We start from the raw sequence: 14,438 nt of genomic DNA on the forward strand, positions 1-14,438 counted from the left end.
GTAATTTCTGATCTTCACCAAAAACTCACCATATGCTTGTTACAATCCCAGAACTTACAAATGGGTAAAATCCAATGTATGAATATTTGTCCCTATATGTCCAAAGCAACAAAATAACCTCATACACCTGGTCCGGTTATAAGTCCGAGCTTATAGATCATTGGTTTATTGACTTTATTGCACAATGAGAGTTCAGTACTGATTACAGAGACCAAAACCCAACATATTTAGCACTTTAGTCAGGTTTTTTTTTTGTTTATTCTTGTAAATGTACAATATCCATGGAAATGAATGACAGCATTTTTAGCCATTATTAGTATAACATCCCCAGCACATGCTTGTTCATGCATATTTTTATTTACAGGACCCCCCGAGTGCAATGATGCCTAATTTACCTTTAAATTAATAGGCTCCCTGTGGATTGTGCCATCTACATTTCTCTTTCAGGCAGAGACTTTGTGTCTCTCTTCTTCACACACTGTAATATGATTATATTCATTTTTAATCACCAGTTGCGTGGATCTAAACTGTATAGATCATCTTGTATTCTAAGGAAATGGCATGAAATAAAGTCAAGGGGGCAGTGATCTCTGTCTTATACAGAAACCACCTTGGTGCAGTCAGAAGTATATTTTAAATATAATTAGTGGCCTAATTCACAGGCAGACAATTGCTTGCATGATTAGACTTAGATTTGATTCAGACTGACCAAAGTTGAGGAGACCAAGCTGCTTTTAAAGTCACTGAAAAGATGCAAAGTTTTTAGGAGTATCCCATTACGCATAGGCCAAATGGAAAAACTAAAGCTGTCCATATATCTGGCCGCTGTTGATTTAGTCAATGTTGATCAAGCACAGCAATCACTAAAGTCGCTGAAAAGATACATGTAAAGCTTTCATGGATTAAGTAATAAAAGTTGCAAAGCATAAATTAGAAATGCATAAAAAAGAGACATTTTTACAAAAGAAACTGTAAGCTAATAATAAGACAACAGTAACGTGGGATGCTGGGTAATTCGTTTCTCTCCCATAGGCCTATGTCTATATGTAATATTCCATTAGAGAGACCCCTTGCAAGAAAGACCCGCTGTCAAATAATGTTTCATCTATAGTTAAAAGGTAAAAAGGGTTGTGATACTAATGGGATACACAAAGGGATCAGAAAACCTTGGTGCTCTTCTGACAGGTATCTGACAGGTATCCTTCCATTAGGTATTTAAAGACAATTATAGTGACAGTGTAATGAATGATCTCAAGAGGACTTCAAAAAAAGCCCTTTAGTTGAGCTACAAGCTCTTGACATGAGCAGCGATGATAAAAGGAGCAGCCATAACTAGAACACAAGTAATGGTCAGAAGTAATAGAGGAAGGAGCTAAAGCAAGAGACCGGAAGGCAATTAGACAATATAAAGTAATTGGAAGTGAGACAAGGGATTTCAGAAGTGTGATATGTAAGCACTGTCTGTCTTTAAGCAGCTACTCTAAGGACAGACTGAAGTTCTTTCATGTACAACAGTGTAGGCTAAGAACTATAACTATTATTATGGAATAACCAACAGATTTGATGGACCGGGGGCTGCTGTAAGATGCCAATGAAAATCACTATTTAGGAGGCTGTTTGGGCCTCTATCTACTTGGAATGATAGGGTCTTTTTTGAATCCCAGTCCAGGCCTACTTATAAATATAGCAGAGTTCTGTAACTATACTTTTTGCTCCAAGGATAGCAGAACAGCTCAAGTCACCACCCTCATTCTAACTCACTTTCTGGCTGGGTTTGCAGAAATATTTAAGGCAACATTTATCTTGTCTTGTCTGCCGCCCACACCACTTATGGGCTAACCCAAGAGTTTGGGAACCAATAACCTAAGTAATATATTACAAAAGTACTTTGTAGATCAATTTTATTGTTGCTTTTCATTTTTCTGCTAATAAACTTCTTTTCAAACAATCCTCTTGTCTGACATTAACCTAAGAAATCCATTGAAAAACGCAATTGCGGATCACTGGATGGTACAAAGAAATTGCCTCTCAATGCGAGTATCTCGATAAATTCAACGTTTATAAGGTAATTTAAAGCATACGTGCAATAGATACAAGGAGACGATACGGGCAGGGGAGAGCGCGGTTAACGCGTTTTGTGACTGTGCTAGTCAACAGAAGATAGTGCACCCCTGATGAAAATATACTTACAGTCATATGAAAAAGTTTGGGAACAACTCTTAAAGTTTATTGGATTAACAGAAAATATGCAATATGCATCATATCAAAATTAGACAGGTATATAAATTTGGGCACCCCAACAATTACATCAGTACTTAGTTGAGCCTCCTTTTGCAAATGTAACAGCCTCTAGACGCCTCCTATAGCCTTTGATGAGTGTCTGGATTCTGGATGGTGGTATTTTTGACTATTCGTCCATTCAAATCTCTCCAGTTCAGTTAAATTTGATGTCTGCCGAGCATGGACAGCCTGTTTCAAATCATCCCATAGATTTCCGATGATATTCAAGTCTTGAGACTGTGATGGCCATTCCAGAATATTGTACTTCTCCCTTTGCCTTTGTATATTTTGAAGTGTGTTTATGTTCATTGTCTTGTTGAAATATCCAACCCCTGTGTAACTTAAATGTTGTGACTGATGATTGAATATTATCCTGAAGAATTTGTTGATATTGGGTTGAATTAATCCGAACCTCGAGTTTAAATACGACCCCAGTCACTGAAGTAGCCACACAGCCTCACAGCATGATGGAACCTCCACCAAATTTGACAGTAGGTAGCAGGCGGTTTTCTTGGAATGTGGTGTTCTTCTTCCGCCATGCAAAGCGCTTTTTGTTATGACCAAATAACTAAATTTTTATCTCATCAGTCCAAAGCACTTTGTTCTAAAATGACTGTGGCTTGTCTAAATGAGCTTTTACATACAACAAGCGACTCTGTTTGTGGCGTGAGTGCATAAGGGGCTTCTTTCTCATCATCCTGCCATATAGATGTTCTTTGTGCAAATTGTGCTGATTTGTAGAACGATGTACAGATACAATATATGCAGCAAGATGTTCTTGCAGGTCTTTGGAGGTGATCTTTGGGTTGTCTGTAACCATTCTCACAATCCTCCACATATGCCGCTCCTGTGTCCTGCCAGACCTTTGGTTTTACAGTAATTGTGCCTGTGGCCTTTAATTTCCTGATTACGTTCCTTACAGTTGAAACTGACAGTTTAAACCTCTGAGATAGCTTTTTGTAGCCTTTCCCTAAACCATGTTACTGAACAATTGTTTTCAGATCTTTAAAAGTTTGAGGATCCCATGCTGTCACTCTTCAGAGGAGAAAAGCACAACTTGCAATTGGTCATCTTAAATACTGTACCTTTTCCCATGAATGGACACACCTGCATTTGAAGTTCAAGGCATAATGAGCTAATCCAACCAATTTGGTGTTGCCAGTAATCAGTATTGAGCAGTTACATGCATTCAAATTAGCTAAATTACAAGGGTACCCAAATTTTTGCACAGCCGGTTTTTCACATTTGATTTAATTTCATACAACTGAATACTGCTTCACTAAAAATCTTTGTTCAGAAAACATCCCGATGTTCCTGAGAAATTAAAGACATACCACTGTTATCTTTTTGTTTAAAGTGGAGTAAATTATTATGCAGGCTGAGAGGGGTTACAAACTTTTTCACATAACTGTATATAGCCACACATATAAAATCAATAAAAGAACAATCAATTGAAGAACAAAAGGTCACAATCATGTAATTTATAAATATATTAATTAAAGGACTTAATGTCCTATATATTAAATATTTATGGTTCAGGAAATTAATTGATTTAAGACCTTTTGCACATATGCTTTTACTTACCTAATAAATGTTGAGTTTTATCAAGATACTTACATTAAGAGGCAAGTCCTTTGTACCATCCAAGTAAGGAAAGTACTTTGAACATCACTGAATAACTGAAATGCCAGGGCCTATTTTAATTCTCAGTCCTGACCTGCTCCCTGATCTTAAACTATATTACTTGGCTAGTTAACTAGTATTTGCATACTGGTGGATCAACCCGACACTGGACAACCAAGCTATCATTCTTGAGGCTACAGCTGTGGGATCCTTTGAAGTTTAAGCTAGATCATTGTATAGAGGTCCATCCCAACATTACACCGCTACAATACCCATGCTCACAGGTACTCGAGCATACCAAAAAGCCCTAAAAATGGCAATGGGCACCTCTCAAACATGGTCTATTTGGACCCCTTTGTGGGGCAACACCAATTTACCCCACTTTCAACTCATAACGGATGTCAGTTGCTGGGCCAATCACGGCATCAAAACCATTAAAGATATCATAGAAGGTGATGACATTAAACAGTTTCCAGTCCTACAGCAAGAATATAACCTTCCTTCTAAGATGTTATTTCACTACCTTTAACTTAAACATTTTCCTGATAGACCAATACTAACCAGAGAAAACAACATTGGAAAAGTATTTACTCAAACCAGGCCTGAAAAAAACACTATCACTCTGCTATACAATTCATTTGCAGGCAGGTCCTGATCCGTTGGACAAGCCTAAACAAAAATGGGACATTCCAGATATAGAGGATGATATGTGGAAAGACGCTCTAAAACAAATTCCTGAATTGACTATGTTCATAAAAGACCGGTATATACAAGTCAAATTATATACAGGCTGGCTAAATTGTACCCTACAGCATCCAATGTTTGCCCAAAATACAGAACCTCAGTAGGGACATTCATTCACATGTTCTCGGAGTGCACAGAAATACAGCAGTTTTGGAATGAGGTTATACAATACATGGCAGCAGAACTTAACCTGCCCGATACATACTCCCCCCTGATCTACCTTCTGGGTGTCCTGAAAGACTCCAACATGGACTCATACACGAGATTATGCTATTTACAATTGTTGTATTATGCCAAAAAATCAATAATACTTCACTGGAAATCTATGACAGCCCCCTCGCTCAATTTTTGGAAAAAATTAATCATAATTCTTTACCTAAACAGAAACTGACATATGTAGCCAGAGGCTGCCCAAAAAAGTTTGACGCAGTGTGGGGTACCTGGGTAGCAGTGCAAAGATAACAAAGTGGTGTATAGTTACTCAAACATATGGATGTGTAATTCACTTGACCCACCTCTTATGGTCCTTGAGAATCTTTCTTTTTCCTTTCCTTTATTTCTCTTTCCTCTCTAAGGTTGTATAACTTGTAAGATAATTAAAAGGTTGTATAACTTGTAAGATAATTAAAAATTTTGATACATATTTCCTTTATCTTTGCAATAAAAAAACAGTACCTTGCACTTGATCCCAACTAAGACATAATTCATTCTTAGCGGTGGGGAAACAATCATATTAGGTTTATTTAATGTTTAGATGATTCTTGCTCTGGCTTTACAACGTCCCTAATGTATATGCTTCAGTATGGTATTAGATATAGTATTACATGGGTTCCCATTGTGGAGGGAAGCCAGGGTATATGAACTCTCCCTACAATCTGTGGAAAAATTCATGGTAAAGGTGATATCTTAATTGACTATGCAAAGAGGTTCAGTTGTGTTAATGCCCTAAGTTACTAAGATGGGCAACCAGTATCCCTCCAGTCTGTTGGATGACAGAGGGTTGAGCATTACACATTTGAAGCCTAATAAATGTATCTTCCTTGTCCTGTTTTATTCCTAATGACAAATACAATAGAATCCGCCTTTCAGTTAATCTTTTACTATATATAAAATATTTTCTTTAAATTACAGCAAGAGAAACTGGGAGATGTCTGCTTCTCATTGCGTTACGTGCCGACAGCGGGGAAACTCACAGTTATTGTGCTGGAGGCTAAAAACCTCAAAAAGATGGATGTCGGGGGACTTTCTGGTAAGCTGTAATGCATTTATTTAGTACATCATTGTATATGATAGCATGAGCAAAGCATCCATATGGGTCAGTGGCCTTATTGTGCTGCTGCCAAGGCTTTGTGAGAGTAAAAGCAATCTTACTGACAGTCAGCTGGCTATGGCAAACTTTAGAATCATTCAAAAACATGAGTTTCTGGATACTTTAGGAAATAATAATGTACCAGTCTTGTAAACGTAAGGATATATTAGAGGTCCCAGAGTACTTCCATGACTAAATAAAGCCTTAAGGCCACAGACCAAGTGACTTGATATGGGTTTTGGGAATCAAAAAGTGATTTATATTATTATTATTTTGAATCAGTGGATACATTAAGGCAGTGATCCCCAACCAGTGGCTCGCAAGCAACATGTTGCTCACCAACCCCTTGGATGTTGCTCCCAGTGGCCTCAAAGCAGGTGATTATTTTTGAATTCCTGGCTTGGAGGCAAGTTTTAGTTGCATAAAAACCAAGTGTACTGCCAAACAGAGTCTCTTGTAGGCTGATTGTCCACATAGGGGCTAACAAATAGCCAATCACAGCCCTTATTTGCCACCCCAGGAAGTTTTTGCATGCCTTTGTTGCTCCCCAACTCTTTTTATTTTTGAATGTGGCTCACGGGTAAAAAAGGTTGGGGACCCCTACATTAAGGTAATACAATGATCCAAGTATAGGAGAAGGAAGAGGAACTCCAGCAGTATTACTGCAAACAACTTTTTATTCCAGGCAGTGGTAAACACAACATGTTTCGGGTTCAAGTGATAAAGGGTATTGAACCTGAAACATGTTGGGGCAAATTTACTTATGGTCGAATATTGAGGGTTAATTAAGCCTCGATATTCGACTGCCGAATGGAAATCCTTTGACTTCGAATATCGAAAAATCGTTCGATCAAACGATTAAATCCTTTGAATCGTTCGATTCGAAGGATTTTAAACCATCGATCGAATGATTTTTCTTTGACCAAAAAAAGATTGCTAAGCCTATGGGGACCACGTGTAATTTAAATGCAATGATATTGAGACAATGTTGCAGACTGCATATGTGACACAATTTTTTCAGGTGTTTGTAAATGTTTTAATGCACCAGTAGGGGGCACTGTGATGTAATGTATAAATGATTGTGCACAGGTGTTGCAAAGGTGGCTTGACAAAAGACCGATGGCGGTCTGAAACGTTGCCGAATTGTTTGGGGTCAGAGCCCATGGCTGAATAAAGGCTTTTTAAAGAAACAGAGAATCGTGAGTGGTGCTGTCCATTACACAAGCATAAGCCTATGGGGACCTTGCCCATAGGCTAACATTGACTTCGGTAGGTTTTAGGTGGCGAACTAGGGGTACGAAGTTTTTTTTAAAGAGACAGTACTTCGACTATCGAATGGTCGAATGGTTGAATAGCGAAAGATTTTTAGTTCGAATAGTTCGATTCGAGGTCGAAGTCGTAGTCGAAGGTCGAAGTAGCCAATTCGATGGTCGAAGTAGCCAAAAAAAAACATTCGAAATTCAAAGTTTTTTTTATTCTATTCCTTCACTCGAACTAAGTAAATGGGCCCGTTGTGTTTACCACTGCCTGAAATAAACAGTTGTTTGCAGCAATACTGCTGGAGTTCCTTCTCCTATACTTGGATCATTTGCAGCAGTTGCAGCACAGAGCAACTATTAAGGAATTGGACGCAAACCATTTGGAAAAGCTGTGCTGACCATGATCCCCCTCTTCTATTTGTAATTCAATTGTTGCATTGCACAAGATACTTCACCTATTTAAAGGATAAGTAAACCTTAAAAATAAGTGAAGATAAAATTGATGAGGGTGCTATTCTAAGCACTTTTGCAATGTACATTCATTCATTATATTTTTTTAATTCCAAGATATTAATTAGTAAATAGGGATGTCGCGGACTGTTCGCCCGCGAACTAATTCGCGCGAACATCGACCGTTCGCGTCCGCCGAATGTTCGCGAACGTCGCGCGACGTTCGCCAATTTGGGTTCGCCTTATTTTTGACCTCTCAAAAATCCCAGACCAGCAGATACATGGCAGCCAATCAGGAAGCTCTCCCTCCTGGACCACCCCCACACCCCCTGGACCACTCCCCTTCCATATATAAACTGAAGCCCTGCAGCGTTTTTTCATTCTGCCTGTGTGTGCTTGGAAGAGCTAGTGTAGGGAGAGAGCTGTTGAGTGATTTGAGGGACAGTTGATAGTAACTTTGCTGGCTAGTAATCTACTTGATACTGCTCTGTATTGTAGGGACAGAACTCTGCAGGGATTTGAGGGACATTTTAGGTTAGGTAGCTTTGCTGGCTAGTAATCTACCTTCTACTACAGTGCTCTGTATGTAGCTGCTGTGGGCAGCTGTCCTGCTGCTGATCTCTCATCTGCTGACTGCTGCCTGTAACCCAATAGTCCTTGTAAGGACTGCTTTTATTTTAATTTTTGTTTTTTTACTTTGCTACTATAAGAGCCCAGTGCTATTAGTCTAGCTGTGTTGGGGAGTGGGACTGGTGTGCTGCTCCTAGTAGTTCAGCACCAACCAGAGTAATTTTTTTTTTTTAATATACATATATATATTTTTTTATTTTACTTATCTTACTGTTCTTTAACGTGTCCAGTGCTGTTTGCTGTTCTTCATAGTAGTGCACCAATAGTAGTGCACTTGCAGGCATTGTTTGCCCAGTGTGTTCTTCAAACAACTGCCACCTAGCTGTGTGAGCTTGTTCACATTCTGTCTAAATATCAATAATAATACCGTCTCCAGAAACACCACCTGAGTGACGTTTTTCAAGCAGCAATAATATATTCCGTATCCACTGCTGTAGTGTATACGTTGCCCTCGCAGGCATTGTTTGCCCAGTCTTTAACCAAGTGCCACCTAGCTGTGTGAGCTTTTTCACATTCCGTGTCCAGAAACATCACCTGAGTGACGTAGTGTGATTTCTGCCCTTTACAGCACAAAACGCAGCGCTGTGTCAACAATGTATTTTTCAGATACATTTTTGCCCTTGATCCCCCTCTGGCATGCCACTGTCCAGGTCGTTGCACCCTTTAAACAACTTTAAAATCATTTTTCTGGCCAGAAATGTCTTTTCTAGCTTTGAAAATTCGCCTTCCCATTGAAGTCTATGGGGTTTGCGACGTTCGCGAACTGTTCGCATTTTTGACGCAAGTTCGCGAATATGTTCGCGAACATTTTTTCCGCCGTTCGCTACATCCCTATTAGTAAATAAGTGATATACTGCTAACATGAATTATTTATTTTACAACTGTGCCACCTGCTGGTCATTTTCTGTAGTAGTCAATGAGGTTGTCAGGAGAAAGAATGCGGGCTATCGTGTTTTTCTGGTTAGGAAAGATTTAAGAAAGGTTTCTATTTCCTAACCAGTAGAACATCAGAGCAGCCTCTTTCTTTATCCTGACAACTTCCTTGACTTCTTGGTGGAAAATGACCAGCAAGTGGCGCTGTTTAAACAAAATTCATTGATGTTAATAGTGGATGAATCCTTTAATATCTTGGAAGTAAAAAAAATAAAATAATGAATGTACATTGCAAAAGTGCATAGAATAGCATCTTCATCAATTTTACATTCACTTATTTTAAGGTTTACTTATCCTTAAAGGATATTTTTCTAAGGTTATTAATGGCTTTTGTGTTTATAGATCATATGCCCAATTACTGTTATAAAAAAAAAAACTTACAGGGTAATTCATCACTCGTGGGACAGGATGTGTGGATTAAATGTGAGTGGCAAAAGACAAGTACAGGAGATCTGAAGGATTTATTAACCAAGTCCTGTGCACTGTCAGATGTTGTTAAGGAAAGGGGACACAGTTCTGGGACAGACATAACATTCCCTCCCTTTGTGTCTTACCAGACCCATATGTAAAGATTCATCTGATGCAGAATGGCAAGAGGCTAAAGAAAAAGAAGACCACAATCAAGAAAAATACCCTAAACCCTTACTACAATGAATCCTTCAGCTTTGAAGTACCGTTTGAACAGATTCAGGTGAGTAGGACCAGTGCTGAACTTCCATCACACTAGTGCTTGGAAGGTAAGTAAAGAGAAGGGATAACACTGGCCTTCATACATACAAGGGCAAGGTGTTTGAGCTTTGTAAGAAAATTTGATTGGCACACTTACAGAAATAGTATTTAATAATAATTAAAATTCTTTGAAAACACATACTTTTTTGTAGACTGTACAACGTCTGCCTCTGAAAAAGGGCTTACTGACTTATTAATCAGGGCTAGCACTAACCTTACAGCACACTAGACCGTAGACCTAGACGTGGCAGCACTGAACAGGACTAAACTGACCTTCCAATATGTTCAGATTGGTGTGTGAATGACTGCTGTCATTATTTTTTGCTCTGTGTGCATCTCAATTTGTAGTCAATAGAGAGTCAACCCACTTTTTTGTAGGCTGTATATTAGAATGTCCACATCAGAAAGTAGACGTGGAGCCAGTTTCCAATGCATTGTGTAATGCAATAAAAATAAAATATGTGTCTCTACAAGTTCACTTAGTGGATGGAAGAATTATAAGACATATGCCAAGGGGTAGGTTTGCTATTTAGTAGAAAGGAATAACAATTTAACAAATCAAATTAACATCAGAATAACTGTACTTCATATTAATGTTCACATTTATAATTCCATTGCATTGTTAATTTTATTTCATAGAAATTCTTAAAGTGGCACTATCACCACATTGTGAAATATATATCATCATAATCAACTGCTAGATGCTTGCTTTTGTGTAACAGCCCATGTTGGAGAGCATAGTTAGTACTTGTGATTCTACCAATCTAATCCTATTCCAGAAGAGACAAAATCAGCACTGTATATAAGGGCTAAGAAATAAATCATGATAAGGAACAAGAAGCAGATATGCCTCATTACAAGCATTTTATTTCACACAAAAAAGATGTATTTCTATTCCATAGGAGAAATGTTTGTTTTAGGTATGGTGTTTTAGGTTTGGTGTTAAGGAGCCAGTGTGTAGAGACTACAAGCTAATTGAAGTAAAGTAGAGCAAAGGCTTTGGAAATGGTATGATTCCCATGAAAGAGGATTACCAAGAGCAAGAGAAGCGCAGCTATAAAGTTACATCTTAAAGTGCTTAAAGGGTTTTTTAGAGTTAGAAAAAAATATGTTTTGGAAGCAGTTGTGCTGGTACATACATTAGATAGCTTCAAGAAAGAGTTGGCTGAAGAGTTGGGAGAAAATATAGGGTTAATGAACCCTTAGTACAGAGGCCAATTGCCATCTTGGAGTCAGAAAGGCAAACTAGGGTGGCAATACATGGGCAGATTTAAGCTGCCAATTAAGGCCCTTCAGACTGATTCAAAACATTATCTGCCCTCCTAAGGGCCCACCCAACCAATATCTGGCAGAAAATCATCCAGATGTCAATTGGGCAGGTTGACTTTCCCGATGGCTGCTTGTATAGCAACAATGACGGTGGGAAAATTGGTGAAAGATACGCTCATTTGCCGACCTCACCAAGTGGATCTTATAATGGATGGCCAGCTTCAGAGAGGTTTCAGCTGTTTTTTTTTTTTTGCTTTCCTCAGGATCAGCAATTAAGTAGGATTAATTTAGGTTTAACTTGAAGCGAATGTTTCTTCTTTCAATCTAAATGTCTGTTATTATTTAATAAGGAAGGGATCCAATGGGATGGACTGCTACATTCTTATGTGCTAAGTGGATGACAATGAATGTTAGATTTAGTTTTTTTAAATGGAACAAATTTTTCTTTACAGAAGGTGCAGGTGGTTCTCACAGTACTCGATTATGACAAGCTAGGCAAAAATGAAGCAATCGGCAAGATCTTTGTGGGCTGTAATGCTACAGGGACTGAGCTTCGCCACTGGTCTGATATGCTAGCTAACCCCAGAAGGCCTATAGCCCAGTGGCACACTCTACAGCCAGAAGAAGAAGTGGATGGTGCCGTCGGAATGAAGACCTCATGATGTATCTTCGAGTGTGTGAACGAGTGCGAATGAATGTGGGCACATGGAGGTACTTGTGCAAACAAGTATTGGGACCAGTGCTGCTGTGTGTATATACATGTTCAAAGCTGTAGCTGTGAAATAGCTTTGAGAAACCTCCTGTTTTGTGGTTATTTGTAAATGACTAAACTATTTATATAAAACTTGGCCAAGAGGCAGTATCCTTTTTCAATAAAATCTCGGCTGGTTTAGTATGGCTAACTAAAGATACTTGAAACTTGAAAATAAAACTCTCTTTTCTTATAATGGATAAAGTACAGGGGACTCTGTAGACTCAACTCAGACATTCCTTCTTAGAACTACATAGTTACTCGAATTGTGGCTGACCTGAAACTGACCTGAATTGTGGTAGGGAGACTAGCTTTGCCTTAACCAGGGATTGGTGAAGTAATCTAAATAATTATTATTATTACTGTTGCACTCGGGAGTAGTAGCTATGGGCTGCATACTGGGCTCTCACTTTGTTTTCATGACAAACAATTGAAGACATAAGTTCTCCAAAACTAGCTGAAACTTATATCAAGGAGAATTAACCCCTATTTTTATATTTGACACTCAAAGATGTGTAATATGCCCTACTCTTCCACCTGCAAAATGAATAACAAAATAGGCACCGATCTATCAGCTGGTTTGGGGTCCAAGGGAATCTCTGTTCTTTAATATCTTTAATACATGGGTAAGAGAGAATCCCATCCCTGATAAGTCTGGTACTGTTGGGCCAAATCGACAATAAGACAATAGAGTGTCCCTTGTTCCTCATCAATTCATCAAAAACACAATAATCACCTCAACAGAAGCCTAAGTGGCCCCAGTACCAGTGCAATGGACACACTATAGATAATCCTGTCCTTGTTTTATTAGGGGTAAAACATAAAAATAAGCTTAGTTAAACTTTATTCCATAGGTCCCAAAACAGTAGGGATACCCCTCCAGGGATATCAAAACATGATGGCAACTTATAATTTGGAATACATGCAACTGTCTAGGGTCTAGAGTGTATTGTAGGGTTTATTTCTCATTTTAGGTTTCAGAAAGGGAAAGGCAGCCATTACTTACTCTACTCTGTTACTCCTCAAATATTTGTGAGGCCAGGGAAATCTGTACGAAGTGGCCCCCCAGAAACCCTCTCTGGTGCCGCAGCAAATCAATAAATTAATAAGGTCATTATGATGTATTCAGCTCAAGCATGGACAAATTAGGAGTTAATATTATGGAGAAAGGATGATGCCTCTTTTTAGAGCCATGCACTGTATCTTTGTTTAAGGTGTCATCATAATACAACATGGATTTGGAATGAGGATTGTAGATCAAAAGTGTACTTGTTTCTACGGGCCTGATTGTGACAATCAATATCACCATTTCCTTCATCAATTGGTGACTGTGACTACTATTTCTAGAACATCAATTAGAGAATCTTCACCAGTAGTAGGCGACTAACCATCCTAAATCTACAATCCTCTACAGTAAATCAGCCAACAGGGAGAGTTACAATGGTTTAAAAAACCTAGAAGCTACTCATTGTTCATCCCTGACAGAATTTACTAAATAAGTAAATGGCAAGGCACTTTTAGTAATGTCAATTGAGATAATTGGCAAATAGATTGGGTCATTTATGGTTGGATTGTGACATTTGGCCTAATTGTGAAAAAAAGATGATACGATTTTTTGTGGCCTCAAGCTGATATTTGAACCTCATAGGGCTCTGGGCTGCAAGGTTAGCCAAATACTGAAATCTCTAGCCAATGCAGTCAGCAGCCTACCATTCTCCCAGACTGCCAGATCAATATCCAGCAACTATGATGTGATTTGAATGTGAAAAGTAATTCCTTTTGTTGAATATAGATAGAACTGGTCCACCATATCTCCTCGGGAACAGCCAGCATATTGGGCTTCTACATTCTACAGGTTCTGTTAGGATTATAATAACATTGCTGAGCAGAGGCAATAAAAGGAAATACTATGACTCCTCTTGTTTCATAAATAAAATTGTTGTTACAAAGGAACTAAAACAAAGATTGATTTTGTGAGCTTGTAATGTTTTTGTGTACAGAATTCACTGGACCAAATTTTCTCTTTTTTGATACTTAAGTAGAATATTTTGTGATGATATTGTAACACTCCTTGCAGCTTGGCTCTGTCTTTCTAATACTATTCCATCTGTTCCTTGCTTCTCTCTGGCCTTATTACTACATCACATCTGTCATTTCGGCCTGTGTGTTTTCATCCTTTGATTTCTCCCTTGCTTTAAAATGTTCTTGTCTCCATATTTTTTCCCAGCCTTTTGTCCTGTGCTTACTTTCAAGCCAATGGTTTCTGACTACATTGTACCTTCTTATTTTTGACACCGGTCTCTACTGCCCTTGAGCATCTTCGAAGAAGCAGTGATTTCTACTGTACAGGCTGCTTTTGGAAATGTCAGATAATAGATATCTAGCATTATGTGTGAATGACACTTGAGGAGATGTGCAGACACCATCTTCCATTGCCATATGGCATTAACAGTGTGTATTA

At 38.5% G+C, this 14,438-nt stretch overlaps 1 protein-coding gene across 3 annotated transcripts in view; it reads left to right on the forward strand.

Moving 5' to 3' along the window:
- The window catches only part of syt5.L (synaptotagmin 5 L homeolog), a 129,674-nt gene extending 117,579 nt beyond the window's left edge, over positions 1-12,095 (forward strand). For all 3 annotated transcript variants that reach the window (XM_018226228.2, XM_041569490.1, XM_041569491.1), the window contains 3 exons: positions 5,779-5,896; positions 9,786-9,919; positions 11,679-12,095. In XM_018226228.2, the coding sequence (XP_018081717.1) occupies positions 5,779-5,896; positions 9,786-9,919; positions 11,679-11,888 (462 nt within the window). In that variant the 3' untranslated portion in view covers positions 11,889-12,095. The remainder of the gene's footprint in view (positions 1-5,778; positions 5,897-9,785; positions 9,920-11,678) is intronic.
- Positions 12,096-14,438: the final 2,343 nt, after the last annotated feature.

The sequence above is a fragment of the Xenopus laevis genome, chromosome 7L, assembly GCF_017654675.1.
Source record: "Xenopus laevis strain J_2021 chromosome 7L, Xenopus_laevis_v10.1, whole genome shotgun sequence".
Lineage (NCBI taxonomy): Eukaryota > Metazoa > Chordata > Amphibia > Anura > Pipidae > Xenopus > Xenopus laevis.